The sequence below is a fragment of the Pteropus medius genome, unplaced genomic scaffold (genome assembly GCF_902729225.1).
Source record: "Pteropus medius unplaced genomic scaffold, Ma_sr-lr_union100, whole genome shotgun sequence".
In the NCBI taxonomy this organism is placed as follows: domain Eukaryota; kingdom Metazoa; phylum Chordata; class Mammalia; order Chiroptera; family Pteropodidae; genus Pteropus; species Pteropus medius.
In genome coordinates this window covers 31,665-56,709 of record NW_024352149.1, presented here as the reverse complement: position 1 = coordinate 56,709, position 25,045 = coordinate 31,665, and the positions used below count along the sequence as shown (strand labels likewise).

The window sequence follows — 25,045 nt, the reverse complement described above, 5'->3', positions numbered from 1 at the left end:
GAGATACACAGTGAGATTAATACTGTTTTCATGCCTGCTAAAATGACATCCATTCTGCAGCTCATGGATCAAGGAGTAATTTTGACTTTCAAGTCTTATTATTTAAGAAAAATTTTCTAAGGCTATAGCTGTTGTAGTGATTTCTCTGCTGGATCTAGGCAAAGTAAATTGAAAACCTGGAAAGGAATCAACATGATAGATGCCATTAAGAACATGATTCATGGGAAGAGGCCAAAATATACACGTTAACAGGCATTTGGAAGAAGTTGATTCCAACCTTCCTGAATGACTTTGAGGAGTTCAAGACTTCAGTGGAGGAAGTAACTACAGATGTGGTTTAAATAGTAAGAGAACTAGAATTAGAAGTGGAGCCTGAAGATGTGACTGAATTGCTGCTCTCTCATGATAAGACTTTAATGGATGAGGAGCTGCTGCTTATGGATGAGTAAAGTGGTTTCTTGAGATGGAATCTACTCCCGGTGAATATGCTATGAGGATTGTTGAAATAACTTAGTCGATAAATTAGTGGCAGGGTTGAAGAGGATTGGCTTCAATTTTGAAAGAAGTTCTGTGAGTAAAATGCTGTCAAACAGCATCACGTGCTACAGAGAAATCGATTGTGAAAGGAAGAGTCAGTTGATGTGGCAAACGTCATTGTCTTATTTTAAGAAGTTGTGACAGCCACCACTACCTTCAGCAGCCACCACCCTGATCAGTCAGCAGCCATCACCATTGAGGCAAGACCCTCTACCAGCAAAAAGATTATGACTCGCCGAAGGCGCGGTGATGGTTAGCATTTTTTAGCAATAATGTATTTTTAAATTACATTGTAATTTTTAAATTACATTAGACATAATGTTATTATTGTACACTTAATAGACTACAGGATAAACTGGGAAACCAAAAAATTTGTGTAACTCACCTTATGCGGTATTTGCTTTATTGCAGTGGTCTTAAACCAAACCCACAGTATCCCTGAGGTATGTCTGTAGATTCTGTTTCGAGGGTGGTAGAGAGGTACTGTAGTGTCGGAGCCGGGCAGTGAAGTGGTCAGAATTACATTTCAGAAGAATAACTCTGGCTGTGGTATAGAGTAGATTGAAAAGGGACAAAGCTAGAGTCAGTCATAGGAGATGATTGTAGCAAGTTGGGTGAAATGATGGTGGCCTGAATTAAGGCAGTGATAGTAAGGACAGAATGTGGTTAAAGAGCCCCTTACCATTTTTGAGTGCCCATCTCACATTTGGGAATTAGCATCGAAAAAGCTCCTTAAGTTTCTTGCCAGGCTGGATGGTTTCTTTCAGATTTTCTACAGGATTAATTTACAACTCATCCTAGTGCTTTCTTAGGAACCTTCTCTTGTTTCTCACCAGCTTTCCATCCTCTTACTGAGGAATCCAGAGCTAGTTGCAGTGCTCTGTGAACGTGAGATCCAGTATTTGCTGAGGAGGACGATAGAAATTATATAGAAGAAAAAGGGAACAAGGGTGCATGCTGAATTCTATTGCCAAATAAAGCTCAAAACCTGAAAGTAGACTTCTGTTGCCTTATACTTAGCAAAATGTCACTAATTAATAAAAGAGGAGAGAATGCCAGACATACAGGCCATTGACCTACAATCTCTGCTATTATGTTCATGACTAAGGATAGGTAATAGTTGTATTTGCTTCATAAACTCTGAATACTTTAAAAATTTTTATTTTATATAAGTATTTATAAATGTAGAAATCAGTATTTTGTTAATGTTCTGGTAAGTTTTTTTTTTAATAGCCACAAGAGTCAATGGAATAAGTCCATCTTTGGCTTTTGAAACTGGAATGTTTTAGAGTCCTTATTCCATGAGCACTTTATCAATGTCTTCTTAAAGTGCCACGCACTCGTGAAAAAGACGTGAATTGATCAGGCATTTCTAGGATTGACCCTATAGGTCCTAGGAACACAATTAATTAATCATGTGTTCCAAATTGTTCTATGTTGTCCCTCTTAAATTTCTTTACATATGTTACAGCAATGCGACATACTTTTGCATCCTTAAAGGCAGGGATATATTCTGTTCGCTTTGGGGTTCTTTTTATGTCTCTCATAATGCTTTGGACAATAAAGCATTGTACAGAGCCCTTATTACCTTGGAAAACCCGTTAACTAGTATGGGTTTTGTTTCATGGTAGTACCTCTGTTCATTTGTTCTTGATAAAGAATATATAATACTAAGTGTCAGAGTTATTAATACTTAAATTATGTATAATTATATATTATAAAACAAAATAATAAATGCATGTATTTATTAACCTAATGAAAATATTTAGCACATATATGGCAAATTTAAAGGGGCTTTCCAGAAATTTAGGACATGTTACTTTTTATTGTAAATGACCTATATATAAAAGTCAGATGTGATGATGTAGACTTTTGAACGTTAAGAAAAATTAATAACTTGAAAGTTATACAGATTTTAGAGTATTAGGATGTGACAAGGTTATACATGCCCTGGCAGCAATTTTTTGGTTTTCTGTGGTAGCTAAATGTTAAAATTCAGATCTATAAACTTAATTTTTTTTCTTTTTAGTTCCGTAAATTTCCTTCTATTTGTTTTAACAGTATTGTTCCTGACACCAAAGTAATGCATGCACATCGTAAAAATTAAGTACAAAGAATAAAGTAAAAATCACTCATAATCTCAGATGCTGAGATAGCCACTATTAAAATTTTGGTAATTTTTTTTACTCTTTTATCCATAGATCTGTATGCTTCTCTTTTGTAATCCTGATATCATACAGTATCATTATTTTGTAATCTCTTTTTTTCCACTTAAATGTCATCAACATTTTTCACATCATTAAACATTTTTTACAATATGGTTTTTTCAGTTTTATTGAGATATAATCGACCTATGGCATTGTGCTAGTCTTAAGAGTACAAAATAATACTTTGATATATGTTTATATTGCAAAATGATTACCACAGTAACTTTTATGGTTTCATGTCCTAGGTTTAAGTCTTCAATCCATTTTGAGTTGATTTTGTGTGTGTGTGTGTGTATGATGTAAGAGAGGGGTCCAGCTTCATTTTTTAGCTTGTGTCTGTCCAGTTTTCCCGACACTATTTAGGGGTCCAGTTTCATTTTTTTGCTTGTGGCTATCCAGTTTTCCCAACACTATTTATTGAAGACATTATCCTTTTCCCTTTGTATATTCTTGGCTTTTTTTTTTTTTTAATGTTCTTGGCTTTTTAATTAATTCGCCATATATGCGTGGGTTTATTTCTGGGTTCTCTACTGTCTTGCATTGAACTATGTATCTGTTTTTATGCTAATACCATATTTCAATTACTATAGCTTTGTAATATAGTTTTAAATCAGGAAGTGTAATGTCTCCAGTTTTATTTTTCTGTCTAATAATTGCCTTGGCTTTTTGGGTTTTTTTTGTGGTTCTATACAAACTTTGGGAGTGTTTTGTTTTATTTCTTTGAAAAATGCTATTGGAATTATGGGAATTGCATTGAATTGGTAGATTGCTTTGGGTAATATGGGTATTTTAACAATATTAATTCTTCCAATACGTAAGCATGGAATATCTTTCCATTTATTTGTGTCTTCTTCAATGTCTTTCATTAATGTCTCACAGTTTTCAGTGTACAGATCTTTCACCTTAGTTAAATTTATTCCAAGGAATTTTTTTTTTTGACGTTATTGTAAATGAGATTGTTGTCTTACTTCTCTTTCTAATGGTTCATTTTACTTGTGTATAGAAATGCAACTGATTTTTGTATATTGATTTTGTATCTTGCAACTTTATTGCATTAGTTTATTCTGACTTTTTTTTTTTTGGTGGAGGCTTTAGGGTTTTCTATATAAAATATCATGTCATCTGCAAAAAGAGATAGTTTTACTTTTCCCTTTCTGATTTTGATGCCTTTTATTTCTTTTTCTTGCCTAATTGCTCTGGCTAGGATTTCCAGTACTATGTTGAATAAAAGTGGCAAGAGTGGGCATCCTTGTCTTGTTCCTGATCTTAGAGGAAAAGCTTTCAGCTTTTCACCGTTGAGTATGATGTTAGCTGTGGGCTTGTCATATATGGCCTTTATTATGTTGAGGTACGTTCCCTCTATACCCAGTTTGTTGAGAGTTTTATCCTTTTTCTTTAAAAAAAAAAATTTTTTTTAATGAAGAGGATATTTAGAAATGTTGTACTATGTTGTTAGGCAATAAGGATATTTATTTACAATATCCGTAATGCCTTGCAACAGGTAAATAAAATGTGGTAAATTATTTAAAAAACAACAGTATTTTCAATTCGTGTTTTAAAAAGCAAAAGTGAATTTAAAAATAGAACACTTTGCAAGTGTTCATAAATATTTTAATGCATGATTTTAAGTAAAAGCTATTCTGTGAGAATTATAGTACTTAAATTATTTAGAAGAATATGTTAAGAGGAACCAGACTGATAATTTATTGTTTAAAAGATAATCTAGTACTATATGACAAAGGCAGCTTATGGGAGAAGTAATTTTTAAAATATTTTCTTGCACAATTTACGAAATTCAGTTTTTTAAAAAACGTGTTGTCTGATAATCCCTGAAGTCACCACTTACCTGGGAAATTTTAGCTCTTTTATTTACCTTCCTTTTAAATATATTTTAACAACTTAAAAAAAATACTTTTTGTCACAGATAAGTTACAAAATAGTACAAAGAACTGAATCTCTTCATCCAAAGTTACCAGTTATTAACATTTTTCCACAGTTGCTTTCTCCCTCTCTATATATACATATATGTAATATTTTTTCCTGAATCATTTGAGATTTGTTGCAATTGTCAAACTTCTTTATCCCTACTTGAGTGTTTAACAGTGTTTTTGTCACTCAGATTACCCTGAGATATGAAGCTTTTAGACTTTTCTGGTAGCTTTATTTTTTCACTTTTAACAGCTTTATTGAGGTATAATTTATATACCATACCATTTATTTTAGATTGCATTTTTATTCCTTCCTTCCTCTCACTGGCAGTTGCTGGTACAGTGCTACACCTGGCTGAGCGAATGGTTTCTTTTGGAGCTGATAAAGCTGCCTTATGAAATCAGCTGACAGGTATATTATACCTACAGATGATGCTTTTTCTCCCGAAGAGTTTGGGTTCAGAGTGACCCACTCAACAATGACTAACAGATACTCTAAGCAAAAGGCTGAATTTTTGTCCAATTTTATGAATAACTGTAAAAGATTATTTGAACTCTTAAATACTCAAGTTGTCATTTTACAATAAATAGTATTAAGCAAGATTCTAGATTTAAAAGTTATAATTTCTCTGAATTTTTGGTCTTAAAGGAAGAAAGTTATCTTTAGAGTTAAAAAGCAAAGAATTCAGGCCCTTTAGGTTTCATATTTTATTCTGGATTAGCATGAGACATGTTTGAAATGGCTGATTTTCATTTTTGCTTGGACTTGAGATCGTTTGCTCTTCTTTTTTTCTTTAAATAATATATTGCTTGGGGATCAGTGTATTTTTACTGATTTGATAGTTGTATCTAACTATTAGAAAGCCAAGTTTTATAGTACATGACTCCTACTTACATATTTCTCTTTTTTTCTCCCCAGGGACGAACTGTAAAAGCAACATCAGCTTGACCAGTATATATTACCGTGGATTGCTCATCTCAGTCCTCAAAGCTTTTTGAACACCAACAGCATCACAGCTTGTTTTGGACTTTGTTACACTATTATTTTTAGCATGAAAATGTGTGGTTTTGTGGAGTTTCTAATTCTTCAAAGAGGCACAGAAGCCAAACTGGTAGAAGAAGGATGTGAAGTCTACATTTGTGTAGTGTTAGTTTAACATGCCCACATTTTACTTTAAAATATTAAACAAAGGGGTTCTGAAAATGGAAAACTTAGTAATTGAATTGATTTGGAGGAGTGGATTTTCTTTTCTTAGACACTTAATTCTGTTCCAATATTAATTTATCAGATTGCTTTTGTGCATCAGATAACACCACCATTCACAAGTTGAGATTCTTGGTTTTTTGATGTCTATTAGATGCTACTAAGAAAATAGAGATGAGCGTCCTTTTTAAAGCTTTTGATGTGGTGTTATAGAATAGCATGTTGTAGATACAATCAGCTGCTTTGTTATCTTAAAACTAAGCATTTGTAAATAATGAAACTTAAGAAAATGGCAGGTAATGTCCCTTAACACTCGGCTGTTCAGATTGGACATAACTGACATAGTTCTTCTTTTCTCTCTTTAAAAATTATAGGAAACTTGTAGCTCAGTATTGTTTCTTGTTTCTAATTTGCTGCTGATAATGTATATGAACTTAACATGCTGTATAAGCTGTGTCCTAGTTACTGAACAGTTTATGCAGTGCTGCTTTGCCAAATAAAGTTAAAAGCAAAAAAGGCATTGATGGTGTTTGAATGTAGAAAAACAGCGTGTCCACCAAATACAGGATGCTAAGATCAGAGAAAAAAGTTGTTTCTCTGATGTTCCATTTTGTGAAATCTGAGTAGTATTAATTGAACTGTACATTTGTGAATGTGACTTTGTTTCTTGAGGACAAGGACACCTCATTTATCATTTTTCTTTGCCTAACACAGGGTTTGTCCTCTTGTAGATACATAGTAAATGCTGAGTGAGTGAGTGAATGAATTGACTGAGTGTCAGAGAATAGCTGAATTGAGGATAAATTTACCAAAACCCACCTCAAAATTAATAAATGGATTTATTAATCTAATGACTGTAAATGGGTTTCTAAGAAGGCCGTAGCACTTTGAGACCTTGTTTAAACTTTGTGGTTTTATACCTTTTGTGATAGGATCTTAGTTTTTCTCAGGGTTCTACAACTTGAAGCAATGTAAGCTCTAGGGCTAGCAGAACTAGAACTCCCAGCAAAGCCCTTCTCTCTGTTGTGTGCAAGTGTATATGATTCTGACAGGTAGATCCTGAGGGTGTGAGGTTGCCCCTCCTCCACCTCTTGAAGCCTTAACATTACTTCTTTAAAAATGGCTTTACAAACATTATGCAGACATGTTTTCACTGGTGTCTCTTCTTGGACAAGGTCTTAGATACAGGAAATTAGCATTAGTTGGCAGCCAAAAGTTGGGAGTTTCAGTTTATTGTTGGTTTCAGTTTGCTGTTGTTGGTATTGTTTCTGGACCCAGGCCATGAACCATTTTGGTCCAGGACTCAGTGTCATTTAAGTATTCTTTAGGATTTAAACTAATTCTTAAACTTCTACTAGTCTTTATCCTTCATAGCCCTTACCAGCATTTTATTACATGTAAATCCCTATGTTAGGTGTTGGGATAGAGAAAGACTTTTACTGTCAAGGAGTTTGCAGTCGGGTTCATAAATCTGATAGGACAAAGTGCCACCTGATTGGTGTAGACAAATGCTATGGCAAGCACTGTTCTTAGACTTTATGCTTTTGTGAATTAAAAATTTTAAACATTGAATAAATATTGAATGGATTTTAACGGAACATCGATAAATGGGTAGAGATAGAAATAATGAATTTTAACTAGGTCTAAGAGTTTTTCTTTACGAGAGTTGAATTTATATATGTGTTGGTCTGAGATAAGAAATCTCTTTAGTCTTTACTATTTATAATTCCTAAAATATTTTAGTATTTCGTTTTTCTTTAGTAGAAGTGATTTATTTACATAATGTGAAGGGCAACAGTGAAATATTTTTAAAGATTCCAGTCCAATGAGAGCCTGTTGAAACAAGGCATTTTTTATAGATTTGATTTTGATAAAGGCCTATTCCAGCTCTCGATTAACAATTAAAATTAAAATTCCAGTTTCTAATGAGGGTTTCAACTCTTTCCCAACCAGTAACATGTTAGAAAAAAGTAACATTTGGGGGTAAATACTACATTAACATTGTTCATGCAAATATTTAAAATCCCATTGTCTTAATTTTAAAAAAATGTTCAAAAAAAAGTTGATTATACTTTTTAAATTGACTATGACATACTTAGACAAGCATTTTAAAAATTCAATGTATTTTAAAATACAATAACTTTTTTAAAATAATAACTTAACACTCATGAATTCTTTGATGCTATTCTTGGCATCTGATTGTCAGCCAAGAAATAAAGCTTTTTAATTTTGTTGCATTAGAGAGGTAGGTGTTCCTCATTTTCAGCTAAATGCTAATAAATTTCCAGTACTTTGGTATGGCACTAAAAGAACGCATGTCTATAGTAATTGAATACTAGTATATGAAATAAATATGGGTAATTTACAAAATGTTCTAAATGGGGATCAGAATGCCAATAACTTAGGTAAGTGCTGAAATTCTTGCAGGGTATAAATCCACATTTCCTACAACTTACTGTGTTATAAAAAACTATATTCAGTAAAACAAGTTCTGATCAAATTTCGGTTTCACCTTTCTCAAGTTCTATTTTTCAGTAAGTAACAATGAATGTTTTTGTCCCCGTCATACTTAAAAAGTGGCTCAAATACAGTGCTAGTAAAAAAAAAAGAAAAATCCTGTTTGAAGAAAAATGGCCTATGGGGCCCAAAGAAGTTTGGATTTGTGTATTGTTACATAATAAAAAATGTCCAATAACTTCCTTATCCTTAATCCTTCTCATGTCGCTACAACAGTAGTCGTTGGTTGCGCACCTTAGGCCTCATCTTTTTAGCTGACTTTCTGTTGTTTGGGCCAGGACTCAAGCACTACCCTGCTTGTGGGAGCGGAAACATCTGCCTGAGTACCCGTAGGGAGCTGAGCTGGGCCAGCGACTCCCTTTCTCCCCCTCTCCCTCCTTCACTTTTCCTCTCCCCTCCCCTCTTCCCGCTTTCCTTTCCCACCGTGAGTGGAAGTTCTAAGTTCTAGGGATGCTGCATCTGAAGAACTCATTTTCACTCAGGTGGGGTGACCCAAAAGAATGGGTATCACAGAAATTTTTTGTCCAAAGGGCAAGTGATGGTAATACCGAGGACATTTTAAGTATAAAGGGGCAGCTGAGGACATTTTCATTTGAAGTCACATACCCAGGACACCTTACTGTGCCTCCCAAGAGATCACATCACAGGTAATTTCTTTTGGTAGCACTATTTGTTTGTTTAGGTTTTTTTGGTGATTTATCCTGTCAGGATTTTGCTAGAAATTACAGATGGATCAAAGAGCTTGAAGAATTTCCATGTTAACACTATTGTATCAGTTTTAAATTAAATGTAAAAAGTGTGTTTTCTGGGTAAAAAGACCTGCCCTTTGGGATCTTGGCTCCATTGATTAGGTTGTGGGCAACAGAGTTGGATAAAGCAGGCCAGAAAGTTACAGGTGGGGATGTCGAGGACTTGCAAAAAAATGAAATGCATGGTCACATAGTTCATGGTTTTGATTTCTTTATTCTCCACATAAATCTTTAGATAATACATTCAGAGGTTTATCTAAATCTGTGCCTCATTTAAATATTAACATTGCCTTTTGATTTATTTGAACTTTTGAGTCTTCAGTCATATGAAATGAAAGAGAACATTTTTTTAAAAGTCCATATACCCAACACAATTTTTTCTTAAACATTTTGGCAAAAGTTAAAATAATTTTTGTATTTGAATTTGTTTTGAGAAGTTTCCTAACTTTTGAAATAACCTTATAAAAAGATCTTTAAGCCTAATGATATTGTAAGTCGATCTCTTTCCAGTTTGGCATACAAGATGAGAAAACTGATGTGATCTGAGGATTTAAGTAGGAAGGAAGACGTAGAACTAAACAAAGCAGTGTAGGAGCAGGCTCAGTTATAACCTTATTCAGTCGATTCCTGAATACATTCAGCTTTGGGGTGTCTAGTCTTTTATATTCGATAGTTTCATATTTAGCCAAAGAATCTGTGTTTGCCATTAAAGTAGCTCTAACTTGAAATATGTACTTTAGAATACTAGAATCAAGTAGGGCAAAAGTGGGGAAAATGGGGTCAGAAAAAAGTCAGCAACACAGTTGTTGAAAAAGCCAGGGAGATGAGAACATTCGTGAACAGCAAACTGCAAACTAAGCTGCTGCCTCTCTATTCAGGTTGGGCAGGGGGTTTTTTTTGTTAGAAATTCTCATTCAATTTTAATGCCAACAGTTGTAGAAAACCTGGGGTCCAGAAAACAACTGTAGTTAAGTCCTGCTGTTACTTAAACGTGACATTTTTACAAAGGGAGCAAAAAACAATGTGAAATTGTTCTAGGATGATATATATTTTAATAGTAACCCTAAATCACAGAATCTCAGGCTCAGATGCTTATGTGACATAGCATCATCAATGTGATGTTGATGGAACATGTGAAGGTAAGGACAGAGCCTGTGGTCTGAGGCACATCACACTGCAGTACATAGGTTTATATAGATAAAGTCCAGTTAATTCAGCCGTGAACAGAAAAACTGAGGCACAAGTAGAAATACACATCTCTTGTGTTCGGGTCATGGGAAAATGCAGTGAAGTGTAACATGGACGGCCGTCAATGCCTGAAAGGTGTTGGTAAGTGTGACAAGAAACGGTGCAGCCAAACCACAGATTTTGAGAAGTCAGTGGGAGAAGGATGAAAAAATGCTGTTATTTCCTATGGAGGAGAACATACTTGACACTCAGGTGACCTGGAACATTAAAGTGTTTGTGGAAGGATGGAGTAGCTGTAGTCCACCTACTGAGAATTAAAGGAAAAATTTTTCAGAAAGATGGCTTAGGTGGGCCTTTTCTGAGGAAAGGAAATGTGAAACACAACATGTTTGAGAGGTAAATTGTGGACCACTTTCTCTTTAAAATTATTTTTAAATTGTCTTAGATGAACTCCTTTAATCAGATAACAGGCAAGGTGACTAAAAAGTCCCATTCAGTCCATCTGACAATAGAAATTTTTTGTAGACCTTGATTCTCCTTCCCTAATCCTTAATTTCCCTCTTTGTAAAATAAGGCTGAGATGATTAAATACAGGAAGACAGTAACAGCTCAGTAAATACTACCAACTTAACGATTACATCAAAGTTGTAGAAAAGGCTTAAGAATAAAATACAATTTATTAAAGGAATATACACACAGATATGGGACATCTTTTCTCAAGTATTTTAACACCATAGCAATTCTTCATGTGCTGAAAGACATGCCTTGACAGATTTTATTTATTGGGTATGGCTATAGGTGACATCCTTCCATAGAAAAACAGTGTACAGCATCACATGTAGAGTACAAACATCTTAAGTTCACTCAGTCATTTCTCTAAACTGCCCCTGAGAAATTTAAATCTTTGCTTAATTCCACACATTTAACAAAATACTTGAATCTTTCAGAAAATTAACCAATTGCTTCATTTTTCTAGAACTAACTTTTCATTTGTCAATGTATTCTGTTATATCTCCAACCCAAATTAAGCTCTTTGCTAAAGGAACAACCTGTTTCAGGTTCAGTCTGAAAGTAATGAGTTCTAGAGTTTTTCAAGAATTTTAAAAGATTTGTCACCTGTACTATGTAAAAAAAAAAAAACCCATTATGTAAATAGAACATCATGTGCATGTAGACAGGAACCACACTATACATTCCTCTCAGTAGAATAATTTCTAGAAAATGTATAATCTTGGTATTAAGTGATGATGGGAATAACCTTTAAAATCCTACAAATTAAAAGAGATGCTAAACTGGACACTGGTTTTAATACAAATGAATCTGCAAAATTGCTTTATGCTCTGGGAATACATAAGCCTGGCATTAGCTGACTGCACATTATACCATTTTATAGCATTAAATAAATAATGGGAGAAACTGCTCATTTCATTGGATGAAAGAACCAGCTGATACTTAAACGTGACATTTTTACAAAAGCAGCACCCAGAAATCCACCAGTGTTCAGCATTTCGATTTAAGTGCATTTTTCTCTTCCACCAACATAGACTAATGTTGAAAACTGGTAACTATAAAAATGAACTATGTTCTGGACCATCAAGCTGTGTTGAGCAAATATAAGAAAGTACTAATTGTCGTCCTTGTTCATTTTGCCCTCAGCCAAAAATTTTGGCCTGCCAGGTTCTCTGCTTCCACCTTGATTTCCCTTATCTCTTCGTGACCATGTTACAGCTATTTGTAATCCAGTCCGAATTTTTTTTCTCCCAAAGGTCAGCCTAATGAGGCAGCCACGACATGACAAGATGTCAGAGGCGTTGGAAAGAATACACATTCCCCTTCCCTGAGACATCACTGACTGGTTCATGAGGTTTATCATTTAGATATTCCTGCCAAAGGTAGCAGCTCATTGAAAGTATAAACTCACCTGAGGGCCATTCTCAGAAACAGGTTTATGGAGGGACAAGAAAGAGGAGAGCGCTGGAAGCTTACGGTGAAGAACGGGCCCAGAACAAGGGAAAGCTGTGGATAAGGTGGTACGGGATTGCCAGGGCCAATGGTTGGCTTCTAAAAAGTAAAGGGTTATTAACACTGCTGTTCTAAGGCCACCTCTCGAGATACTAAATTTTCTGCCTTGGCCAACTGCAAATTTCTATTTTCAGGGACAGCTTAACGTAAATCAAATTTATGAAAGTCTTTAACCATATGCATTCTTCTCTAAAATTTCAAATATTTCACATACCTCCTAAGGAAAGTCTTTCTACAATAAATAAGAACAAAGATTTAAGGACTGTAGAATCTTCTAGGTTTTTAGTAGTTTTCTTAGCCCAGTTAAAAACAAAAGTTATAAATAGCCAGAACCCAATATGTGTATAAATTATAAATGACACATGTCCTTGCCCCAACTATTTAAGTTACACTTATAGATACATCCCATTGATGAGGTAGTCAGATTCCTCAGATGTAATGGGACGAGCTTTTTTAAGCTTCTGTTTCACCAGGCGCAGTCGGCAAGCAACCATGAGAAGCAGCAACGCAGTGATGGCCACACCCAGGGCCAGGGGCAGCACTGCACCTGTGAACAGGGTAGACGTGAAGAGGGTAGGCCAAGGATTAATAACAGGAGCAGCTTTGATTTGTCATAAGCACTTTGCATCCACTATTTCATTTAATCTGAAGAACTCAATTAAGTAGATACCTGTATTACCACCATTTTACAGATCAACTGAGGTGCAGCGAGATTAAGCGATTGGCCTAAAAGCACAAAGCTTGTAAATGGCAGGTTGAGGTCTCAAACCCAGAATTCTTTAAAACCAAATTCTCTATCAGGTTCCTACAAAATTTACCTAGCATCAGTGAGTACAAATGTTGCAGTCAGACCACCCTTACATCCACTGTAACACGCACTGGACAACGCAAAGATGCTGTAACCACAGGAAATTTTTTCATTGTCATAGATTATGGATTCATACACGGTCATTCTCCATTAAAATAAGTATGGACTAATTTCTGATTTCTTGTTCTAGTTAGGGCTTTAAAAATTTTATTTCCTTTTCTAAATCCAGGGAACCTATTTTCAGCTAGTAGACTCACTGTTGAAAGCTAACTATAAAATATGCTGGTGTAATTTTGGCTAAATGCAGTTGAGGGGAAAAAAATCTCAATTTTTTGGTTTTTCCTGTGGGACTGGCCTCAGCCAGCCAGGCTAGAAGTGGCCTTAAAGGCTGCAGGGGACTGGAAGGGACAGGGCTGACCCCAGGTTGGTTTTTCCCCTCTATTTGATAAATTTAATATGTTACATTTCATAAATTTAAAGAGTACAGCATGTTACTTTGATACATTTATATATTATAATGATTGCCATTGAAGCAATGTTTATTACATCATTATAGTACAATATTATTGTCTATATTCATTATATTGTGCATTAGATCTCTACGGCTTACTGAGATAAGTCAGACAGAGAAAGACAATTATTGTATGACATCACTTATATGTGGAATCTAAAAACATCAAACCTGTAAAAAATAGATCACTCTCTTAACAAGCTCAGCAGGCTCTTAACAAGCTCAGTTTTTTGTCCAACCCACTCTGTAGTCAGCCAGTCTTGCAGGTGATGTGATGGAAATATTTTTAGCCGCAAGGGTCTTGCCTATTGGTGGAACTAGAGGAGCAAAAATCTCCATTGCATAAGTCGATTTTATAACATTTTCTTTCTTTCATTTATTCCCTCCTTCTGCACTGATTAACAGCCAGGTGCCTGACACGGAGCTAAGTGCTCATAATCAAAGATAATGAGCTGATACTTAAGAGTGCCAGCACCGGTCTCAGGGCTCTATAGCTTATCACAACCACCATATGAGCTGGTAGAATTATTATCCTCATTTTATTAATGAGGGAACGAAGGCATCGAGAATTAAGTGACATGTCTAAATCTGCGCAGTAAGCAGTGGCCTAGGACACAGCCCCAGACAGCGCACTCAGAACACTGTGGTACTGCACCTCTTCAAAAGATAAAGGAGGGAGGTTTTTAGTGACTTCAAGTCTGGGCAGATAGACATTTAAATTAAAAAATAAAAATAAAGTATTATAGTTACTGTGATAGAATTTCATATGAAGTACAGGTATAAGAAGAGTGGTCCATGTAGCTGGTTCGCTGGATTTTTGCTTGAGTGATCTGGATGAATGATGGAGCTTGTCCGGGTGGGTGTAGGAGATAAGTTTATTTTTTGACATTTTCGGATTGAGATTCCTAGAGGTGATCTGGATGGAATTTTCCGTTAGGCTCAGGGATTATTTGGGCCTAAATATGTGGGAGCCTGCTTTAGCATCAAGGTGGTTGCTGTAGCCACGGAAGTGCGCGAGATTGCCAGAAAGGAAGAAGAAAGGGAGGCCAGGAACGAGGCCCCAAGAAACACGAACATTTAAGAGAGCAGACAAAAGGAGAGAACCAAAAGAACAGAAAAAGACACGTCAGGGAAATGCTAGGGCAACCAAGAGAGAAGGGTGTCTAGGAAGCAGAAGGAAGAGACTTTCAAGAGAAAAGTGCTCGGCTGAATCAGATGCTAAGGAGATTCAATCCAGGAAGGTGAAGCCTGGGGAGGCCACTGCACTCAGCGATCGGGAATCTATTTACAGAGAGATGGAAGAAGACTGAGGGACACTGCTGTGTTTTTTATGCAGTGGGAGAGATCTGAATGTGTCCGCAGCCCGTACAGAAACAGATTAGAAACACAGGAGAGTTAGTAAATGATGGAGAAATGTACCTGAGGAGATAAGGGGCTATATCAAGGTCAGGGGAAGAGGCTGACCTGGGAACGGGGGACACCTTTCCTTTAGTACTGGAGGAAAGGAAGAGAGGGTGGGTGCAAACAGATGAAGGTTTACGTTTGAGGGGCAGGTAGCTGAAGTTCACTCCTGATAGCTTTGATGTTCTGGGCTTAACGCTGGTTCCAGGCATAGCTGGCCGCCTCCTCAAGACAAGAGGACCTGGAGCTGAGTCCATACGAATAGCATTTCAACTACTGGTGTATTTGTAGAATCCCAGGCAAAACTCTGGAAGAAGATTCTGAAGAACAGCCTGGAAGTGTCTGGGCACAGGAGGAGGGGATGCGGAAGCTGAATTAGTGACTATTGGGTACCAAACCAAGTTTTGGGTAAAGCCGATATTCCCATAGAGAATTGTGAAAGATAAAAATCTCTGATGAACTGGGAGTCAAGAATTTGATTCTAGAGCTGGCCCATACATTCCACACATGCCAGCCCCTCTGGAGGGGGCAAGAATCACTGCTGAATTTCTGACAGTTTGGGCCTGAGCTACTAGTCTTCTTGTGGCCACCCGGGGAAGCCGGTTTTGATAGCACTAAGGGCCATAAAGGTGTCAGTCCCCTCCCAGCTCCATTTTCCTGTACTAGCCATGCTGGTTGGATATGTTACAAAGGAACAGGGCAAAAGAGAGAGTTTGGTCGACCTTTGCTCATTCACGACAGGAAGATGCACAGGAGCTGGCCCTTCTAAACGTGGGTGACTTGCTTAAAGGTGGGCACCAGTGCTTAGGCTACAGGGTCACAATAAAACAGACAAACTCTAGGGGAATTTCCTATTTGCTGAATCAGATGTGAGGCTGGGGCACTGTCAAACCTGGTTCCTGCTTAATGCTTTGATGACAAGGAAAATGAAACCTCCCACAGAGTACTTGCTAGAATGCTGAAAATTATTCTCGACTTCCTAGTCCTTAGCTGCCACAGTTTCCTCAATGTGTTTTAGTATGAGTGTTTTGAGATTTAAATTTTTCTAACCCCTTCTATGACACAGCATGATAGTTTTCTCAGAAATCAGCTAAGGGGGTGAACTGGGTATTCTGTTCATGTGACTGGGATTGGCTCTTTTTATTTCAATGTCATGGACAGGGTAAGCTCAGCAGGCCAGGTTCCTGGGCAGCATCTAGGCATTTGATATCTGGAATATTTTAGCCATCTCTTGTTTAAAAATTATACAGAATAAAGTAAAAAAAGAAAACTTTTGTCAATGTTTAGATCTATAACTTAAGAATCGTACTTTGTTCTCCTAAATTTTCTTTTTTTCACTAATTAGTTTGTGGGATTTAGGACTAAAACCTGCCTTCCTACAGGACTATATTGAAAGTGTTTTCTTTCTAGTTAAAAAGAACCAAAGTTATGGAATTGTGGTATTTTTCTTCCACTTACTAAATATTCCCTCTACCTCCTACACCCTTTCCCTGTTCCTTTTTATTTTATTTTCTGTCTTTGTCACTAGAACACTTGGAGAGAGAATTGGGTACTCTCAGACCCTTAGTCTTGTATCATAAATAACTCAGTCAAAATAGCCATCATTTATATGGCTCATGTGTGAGCCAAGCAGTGTGCTAAATGCTTTCTATTAACGGGCTTGTTTATTCTCCCTAACAAACAACTCTGTGAGGCAGGTATAGTTATTTTCTCCATCTGACTAAGGAAATCGAGACCCAGAAAGATTAGATAAGCTGCTCAAGGTTATAGATCTTAGTGGTAAAGCAAGGATTTGACCTTTGGCATGTGACTCTAGAGCCCATGTTCTTGACCACTGTGCCACGAGTATGACTCTTTTCACAGAATGCTACACCTGGAGGGGACTATAGTCATCACCTCGCCCAACCAACTTATAAAAGAGGAGGCTGAGGTCCAAAGATGTGAGGCGACTGGCTCGAGAGCTCAGAAGTGAAGCATGATAGAAGGGAAGAGAACACAGTTCTTCTGACCCACAGCTCGCTGCTCTCGTCATGAACTGCTGAAGCTCCATCCAATATCCTCAGCTAGAGAGTACGCGGCTCCGTAAATGTTTACACTCTGCAATGGATTTCCGAGGTGTGCAGTTACCTGTTTCTGGGGCTGGGTGTTCCCCTTCTCCTCTATCGCTCTTCGACTCAAAAACATAATTTTCCTCTTTTCTGTTCTTCCCCAAGGAAGCACTATCTGTGGAAAATAAGTATAGCATGTATTGAGGGTACAGCAGACACTTTAGGAAACAGGCATGAAAATATGGCTTTTTTTTTTTTCCCCACAATGGATTTAAAGAACGGACTTAGAGGATCTATTTCTCTAACAAACACAGGCCTCTGTTTGACATTAACACACTGGGTAACGAACATGACCAACTTAGAGCGTGCGGCTAGCAGAAAACCACCGGGCAGGGAAAGGCTGTCTCCAAACTCCCACTCCACCCCCGACAGGGAAGGAAACTCAGCTGGAAAAGTCAAGGGTTGTCTCTGGACTTCATACAATGGAAAAGCAGAAACTGTCCAGAAAGGGTTTTCTTCACTTAAAAAATGAACAAAGAGCATCCCTAAAGCAGATAGACACGTTCTTTCACTTTCTCACCTTGACCCTGTCCCTTTTTCTGGTTAGAATCAGAGGTTCAGCACCTGCCCAGGTTCTTTCAAGCATGAGTGCCTCAAGGCTGGAATTAAATTCAAGCATCTAACTGCGTGTTGGCGGAAACCAGCACTTCTAATTTAATGACACGTTGTTAATGGTTTAACCAGGAGCTGTGGCTGTGCCATTCTGTTACTTTCTGTAGCATTTGTGTGCTTGATACATTGACAATAAAATGAGTTAGTGGAGTTACCCTCATGCTGGCTGATTTCAAGTGAGATTTCTGGAAAATATAACGCTTAATGGCCATGAATCAGAAATGATACGAGGAATTTCATGGAGAAACAAAAAAAAAATTTAAAGCTTCTTTGTTCACAGGGCATCAACAGAAATGTTCATAACACCTGCAACTGAAATAAGAATTTACTAAAATAATGAATTTACTAGAGACCACAAATCAACTGGATAATGGAAAATTGTAAAGTTATTCCAGATACCTACTCGAGCCAGAAAGCAATGATTTAAAATGATCATTGCAGTCACACGTCAATGCTGTTCGGCAGAAGGGCCTGCAAACACATTTATTACCTGAAAACATCCTTAACCATCCCATCTGCCATCCTACCATGCAGACCCCCTCCTCCGTCCTCACTGTCACGGCCCTAGGTCTCCATCACTCCTGGCTCAGGCACTGCAAGAGCCTCCTCTCTGGCCTCTCTGCCTGTTGGAGTGTGTCTGCAAAGGTTACCCTATCTCACTCATTCAGCGAATCAGTGCAGTGAGCCTAGCCCACGTTTGCTTCTCTCGGCCAAGGCCACAGCAGGCTCACCGCATTCTATCGTGCCTTGTCACATTACTCTAAAAGGACCCGTGCATGCCAGCCTATATAAGCCAACAATCTGGGCTTTTCCTCCATGAACTGCGATGCTAAAGAGAATGAGAGAGATGGGTAAGGCATCAGCAATTTCTTGCAGGCTACAGAATCAGATTTACCTTTCAAGTTGACTTCTATGATTGTCCTCTGCCCTGGAGTGGTGGAAAGCCCACTCCCTTCCAGAACAGTGAGGGAAGGGAAGGAAGAAGAGCAGCCAGTGTGAGACTGTATGTGAAGACAGAGACCATCACGGAACCGAAGGGGTAAGAGATGGCCAGGTAATGGTCGGGGCCGCTCAGCCACGGAGAGGGATCGCTGCCTGGAGGTGTGGAGACCTGTGTCCTAGTAGAATGCGGACAGGGAGTACTGGATCTAAATGATGGGCTACGGTGGCACCCGGGCCCTCGAGAACTTGGGCTCTGGGCTGCATGGCAAGGGGATTTCAACACCTTTGAATGTGTGTGAACCAATAAAAATTCAAAATAATGTCAAGGGCCAATTCAGGGTTGTTGGTTTTTTTTTTTTTCCTAATTTTGCCAAGTAAAGACATGAAAAGAAATGGCTAATTACTCAGGCCATCGCTTTCACTTCATTATAAAGTAAGAATATGTCATGAAGGACTTATTACATAAAAAAGACAGTTCTTTAAACAGAATAAAGTTAAAAAAAAAAAACTCACCATACTGTCCTTATTTACCTCATTTTGCCAGTGGATGAAAGCCTTATGTGTGTACTAACCCTTCTTCACCTGGCGTTGACTACTGAAGTCTCTAATTCCATCATCCTCCTTTTTGACTCGGCCTGCCCAGCTGCAGCCCTCTATTCCCAACAAGCACCCTTCACTTTGGGCAGCTGGGGGGCCCGCAAGAATATTTTTATTCCCAATCCCATTTGTTCATGCAAGTATTTAACATTCTTGTTTTCTACTTATTCAAATTCTTCCCACTCGTTCTTCAAAGCACAGCTGATGTCCATACCTATCACAAAACCCGAGGTGACATGTCTACTAGATATAATGGGCACAGAGCTTAGGGTCTACAACACCTTTAGGGGCCAGCAAAAATATTTTTTGTTTAATTTCTTTTAAAATCACAAGAAAACAGTGACTATGATAACAAATATATAATAGTGATTCTAGCCTTGTATTATATTCATCTCTATACCAACAGTCATAAAATATAATATTAAATTTTTCTTTTTAATGGAGGAAGGGGCCCATGAAGCATCTAGAGCCCATGAAAGTCATAGCACAGCCAGGCAAGTAGCTAACACTGATGACTCCAATGCTCACGGATGTCTTTCTTTTGAGCTTCTAATGCCCTACCAGGAAGTGCCGCACAAGCAGGTCTCAGGGAAGCTGTAGCTGCTTCCTGTTTCTATAGCTGAGAAGCTCCTTGAGCACACAGACTTGTTGCATCATCCAGCTGGAGCTGGTCTCAGACTGCTAAATTAAATCCTGGTTTCTTCACCTACTAGTTGTGTGACCCTATGTAAGTCTCAACCTCTCTGTGTCTCAGTGTCTTCATGGATAAAATGTCAGAACAAAACACATTATATAAGTCACTTTTACAAATAATTCATTTTGGTAATGTTCCTTTTAAAAGAGTCAGTGTCCTAGGAAATAACTTTTTCCTCTTCTGAATGACCTATTGTGTTATATTTACAACGCATAGCTACCCATTCACAGAGGAAGTCAGAAGCTAGATGGAAGTTATTTTCATTTCATTTTCAGTTGCCAGAGAGCATGCAGGCATGTTCTAGAAGGAAATTGGTTGGAAAACCAGCTAGGAGTGGCTAACAAATGGGTCTGCCTTCCAAAATGCTCTAGAGCTCACTGTGACCACTTACCAACAGAAAACAGAATTGTACTTTCTCACTATTCATCGCAGGTCTGCAAAGTAAGTCAGAGGGAACTCTCTTCAGGTCACGTTCTGGATTGTACTAGGACAAGACCACAATGAGCCAGAGACACTTGGCCTTCATGTCTTCTTATACTAGAAATGGTTTAGGCCTCATTGTAGCCATAAAACTCCTTGTCGACATTCTCTTTGCTCATTTGTCTGTACTAGCTAGGTTTGAGAAAGCCTCTGTGACTGGTCTAAGGTTAGTTAAAAGAAGTTCTAAGTTCATTGGTAAAGGCAGACTAAAGAAATACCATTGTTTATGAATAACTTGTATTTGGTGTAGGATAATGTTTTAATCTTGTCAGAATGCTGGAGGTATTCAACTAACTTCTAGATAAAATGAATCATGTCATTTTATTTAAAACCGAGTGGTAAATCATCAGATCTGTGTGGAAGCACAAAGACCCTGAATTGCCAAAGCTATTCTGAGAAAAAAGAACAAAGCCGGAGGCATCACTCTGCCCAACTTCAAATTATACTACAAGTGACTGTGATCAAAACGGCATGGTATCGGCAGAAAAACACACGGACCAGTGGAACAGAATCGAGAGTCCAGAAGTAAACTCATGTTTATATGGGCAAATAATTTTTGACAAAAAATCCAAAAATATACAGTGGAGAAAGGAAAGCCTCTTCAATAAATGATGCTGGGAAAACTGGAAAGCCACCTGCAAAAGAATGAAATTAGACTGTTGTCTATCACCACACACCAAAATTAACTCAAAATGGATTAAGGACCTGAATACAGGACCTGAAACAATAAAATGCATAGAAGAAAACATAGGAATGAAACTCAAAGACCTCGGACTTAAATAGGATTTTATGCATTTGACCTCAAAGGCAAGGGAAGTAAAAGCAAAAATAAATAAATGGAACTACTTCAAACTAAAAAGCTTCTGCACAGCAAAAGAAACCGTCAACGAGGTAAAGAGACAACCATCTGAATGGGAAAATATATTTGCAAGCAACGCCTCCAATAAGGGCCTAATATCCAAAATATATAAAGAACTCATATGACTCAATAACAAAAAAACAAACGATCCAATCAAAAAATGGGCAGAGGACCCGAAAGGACACTTCTCCCTAGAGGACATACAAATGGCCAACAAATATATGAAAAGATGCTCTTCATTGCTAGCTATTAGGGAAATGCAAATCAAAACCACAATGCGATACCATCTCACACCGGTTAGAATAGCTATAATCAACAAGACACGTAATAACAAATGCTGGAGAGGATGCGGAGAAATAGGAACCCTCATACACTGCTGGTGGGACTGCAAATTGGTACAGCCACTATGAAAAACAGTATGGAGGTTCCTCAAAAAACTAAGAATTGATCTATTATATGATCCAGCAATCTCTCTACTGAGTATTTACTCCAAAGACTTGAAAATTCATATCTGAAAAGATATTTGCACACCAATGTTTATAGCAGCATTATTCACAATGGCCAAGAGATGGAAGCAACCGAAGTGTCCTACGATAGATGACTGGCTAAAGAAGCTGCGGTACATATATACAATGGAATATTACTCAGCCATAGGAAGAGATGAAATACTGCCATTTGTGACAACATGGATGGACCTCGAGTTAATCATGCTAAGTGAAATAAGCCAGACAGAAAAAGGTGAAAATCACATGATGTCACTTATATGCAGGATGTAAACCTAAAAGCAACAAATGAACAGGACAAACAAACAAAGACTCATGGACATGGACTACAGACTTGTGGTTACCAGAGGTTGGAAAGGGAAGGGGGAGAGAGATGGGGTAAAAGGAGTCAAATATGTGGTGACAGAAAGAAATCTAACTATGGGAGGTGAACACACAGTGTAAATATATATATGCTTTACTGTTAAAGTGTACAGCTGAAACTTATTGGATTTTGTTAACCAATGTCACCATAAAAAAATAATTAAAAAATAAAATAAAAAATAAATAAAACCAAGTGGTTCCCTTGGGCCCAACCCAAGTGGGTCAAGTGTCATAAAATAAAATTTATAAGGCATCTGTAGATTTCAAATACTACAAATTATGCAATCCCTAATACAGTGACCAAAACTTCAGACTGAAATCTTGTAGGTGGTAGAGGGTGCCTTGTCCAAGACCAGCGTTTCTCTAAGTGGCCCAGGATAGCAAGTGTGTTTAAAGGCATCTGCTGATTATGGCTGATTAAGAGACATTTTCCAAACAAGTCAGTAGGTCAATGAAAGAGGACCTACTCCTCTCAAAATAAGCTCGTGGAAATAGCCGTCTGATTATCTTCATTTGTGCTAAGTGCATTTCTTTTAACTGGATCTCCCATCATTTGAGAATCCGGGTGATCCCTGCCACCACACCAGAGCCCCATCAGAGGCCTTCAGCTGTGCTGGTTATCAGGTGTCAACAGATTCAAAGTAATTTCCAGAAATACTGTTTTATAGTTTCAGTGGTTTCTCAATAAGAAGAGAAACAGTCCGGCATAATGAAAACGTGATATACTCATGAAAAATACAGGGCATGTGTATTTTTAAATGTCCTTTATAAGGATGTCCTCTCTGAATAAAATACTTTCCAGAATAATATGAAGGTTGGAGTTCCTCACTCTAGTTACCTCCAAAGAAAAGCTAAACTGTGAGTTTTGGCCTGTGAGACCGTGCAGGCAGAACCCCACGCCTCCTCACAGAAATCACCATTCTCCTAAGTCCACGCTTCCGTCTGGATCCTTAAAGAATTTGGCTGACCTGCCGGGCTGGACATGAATTCACAAGATTTCAAAAAACTGGATTCAATGTGAATGTGGGTAGAATGACATTTTTCTACATTCTGCAGTGCTGGAAACCAGATTTCTTTCATCCAGCTGAGTCAGGTATAAGAGGATAGCCTTGCTGATGGATGACCTGGACCACAGAGAGAACAGGCCCGACAGCTGCAACCACGTCCAACAACACCCCAGCCACTGTGCCACTGCATGCTGCACAAACAGGGCCACATGGTGGCTCTGTGCAGTCCGCACCGATGGCTCTCAGTGGACGGAGTGTGCATTCACTTGACTAACCCAGTATGTGTTACCCTCAGTGACACACCTGGGGTCAATCTGCAAAGCAGGACACCTGAGTCAAGGCACACACAGTCTTAAGGCTTCAGAAACTGCCCTCTGGAAGGCTGTACTAATTTTAATTTCACCAAAAGTACGTGAGACTTGCTTCTCTACTCTTATAAGCATGAATTATTATATTTTTTCACCTTTGTCAATGTGATAGATGAAAAACTGCCTCTCATTACTTTCTGTACTACATCATTCATATTAATCTTAGTATCTCTTCAGCATGTCTTTAATGGGATGAGTTTTTTTTTTTATTCTCACAACACGTCTGTAGGAGAAGGAGGCAGGAGAACTTGTCCTTATTTATTATACTAGCTGATGATTCTTGTTAAAACTCAGGCAGAGGTCACAAACAATGATGTGTTTTTAAATCTATGTTATGCTGGGTATAAAGTCATTTCAACTCACATAAAACTGGAAGCTGGGGATGGCAACGTGGTGGCCTTAGGGATGATGGCAGGGAAAGGAGATGGGTGCTGTCGAAACAGAAACCACGTGCTGTGAGGGCCTTTCATAACATTTTCCAAGTTCTATTTTTCTCTTCCCACTTCTTTCATCCCAGGTTTTCAAAAATTGTGTTTTTGATGGACATTTAATAACACATAAAAATGCTCATGAGAAAAATAAGTTTTGTAAAAATAGTATTAGTAATAGTAATAGTAATTTTGTTTTCAAAAATTGTGTTTTTGATGGACATTTAATAATACACAAAAATGCTCATGAGAAAAATAAGTTTTGTAAAAATAGTAGTAGTAATAGTAATAGTAATTTTGTTTTCAAAAACTGTGTTTTTGATGGACATTTAATAACACACAAAAATGCTCATGAGAAAAATAAGTTTTGTAAAAATAGTATTAGTAATAGTAATAGTAATTTTGTTAAAGGTATATGTATGTATACAGATACAAGTAATATCTGTATACATACATATACCTTTGTATACAGATATTACTTGTATAATATCTGTATACAAAGGTATACAGATATACCTTTGTATACAGATACAAAGGTATATCTGTATACCTTTGCATACAGATACAAAGGTATATCTGTATACATTTTGTTGCATTTTCTGGTAGCAGAAAATGCAACAAAATGTTAATGGTGTGTTTTGCTAGATGATTTAAATTTTCTTCTTTATATTTTTCTGTATTTTCCAAAATTTCTACTGTAAATACATATTGCTTTAATCATTAGGAAAAAACAATACTTATTATAAATAATAATTGGATATCTAATCTCTCTGCATCTGGGAAACTCCAGTCCCTACATCTTCACAGCCCAACTCAAAGGCTTATTATAAAAAGAACAAAAAAAGAGATTACAAGTACATTTCAGACTGGGTGCCAACTCCCATCAACTGGTGGTGGCAGCCTGGAGCATTATTTTCTGGATCTGGAGGCTGAGTCCTCACTCGCCAAGAGACGGAGCTGGGATCACTGGGCAGTGTCTAGCACGGACAAGGGCCATGAGAGGGCTGCATGA

The 25,045-nt window shown here is 37.6% G+C and overlaps 2 protein-coding genes across 6 annotated transcripts in view; one reads left to right on the top strand and one right to left on the bottom strand.

Moving 5' to 3' along the window:
* PCMT1 (protein-L-isoaspartate (D-aspartate) O-methyltransferase) overlaps positions 1 to 6,396 on the top strand; it is a 47,500-nt gene extending 41,104 nt beyond the window's left edge. For 3 of the 5 annotated variants that reach the window (XM_039846921.1, XM_039846922.1, XM_039846923.1), the window contains exon 8: positions 5,592 to 6,396. In XM_039846921.1, the coding sequence (XP_039702855.1) occupies positions 5,592 to 5,604 (13 nt within the window). In that variant the 3' untranslated portion in view covers positions 5,605 to 6,396. Of the gene's footprint in view, positions 1 to 3,948; positions 4,093 to 5,003; positions 5,085 to 5,591 lie in introns of all 5 variants that reach the window. The other 2 variants (XR_005649467.1, XM_039846920.1) reach the window with 2 other exon arrangements.
* A 2,940-nt stretch (positions 6,397 to 9,336) lies between these two features.
* LRP11 (LDL receptor related protein 11) overlaps positions 9,337 to 25,045 on the bottom strand; it is a 34,686-nt gene continuing 18,977 nt past the window's right edge. Inside the window, exons 6-7 of the mRNA XM_039846917.1 lie at positions 17,200 to 17,295; positions 9,337 to 12,899 (exon numbers count right to left, since the gene is read on the bottom strand). Of these exons, the coding sequence (XP_039702851.1) occupies positions 12,745 to 12,899; positions 17,200 to 17,295 (251 nt within the window). The 3' untranslated portion in view covers positions 9,337 to 12,744. The remainder of the gene's footprint in view (positions 12,900 to 17,199; positions 17,296 to 25,045) is intronic.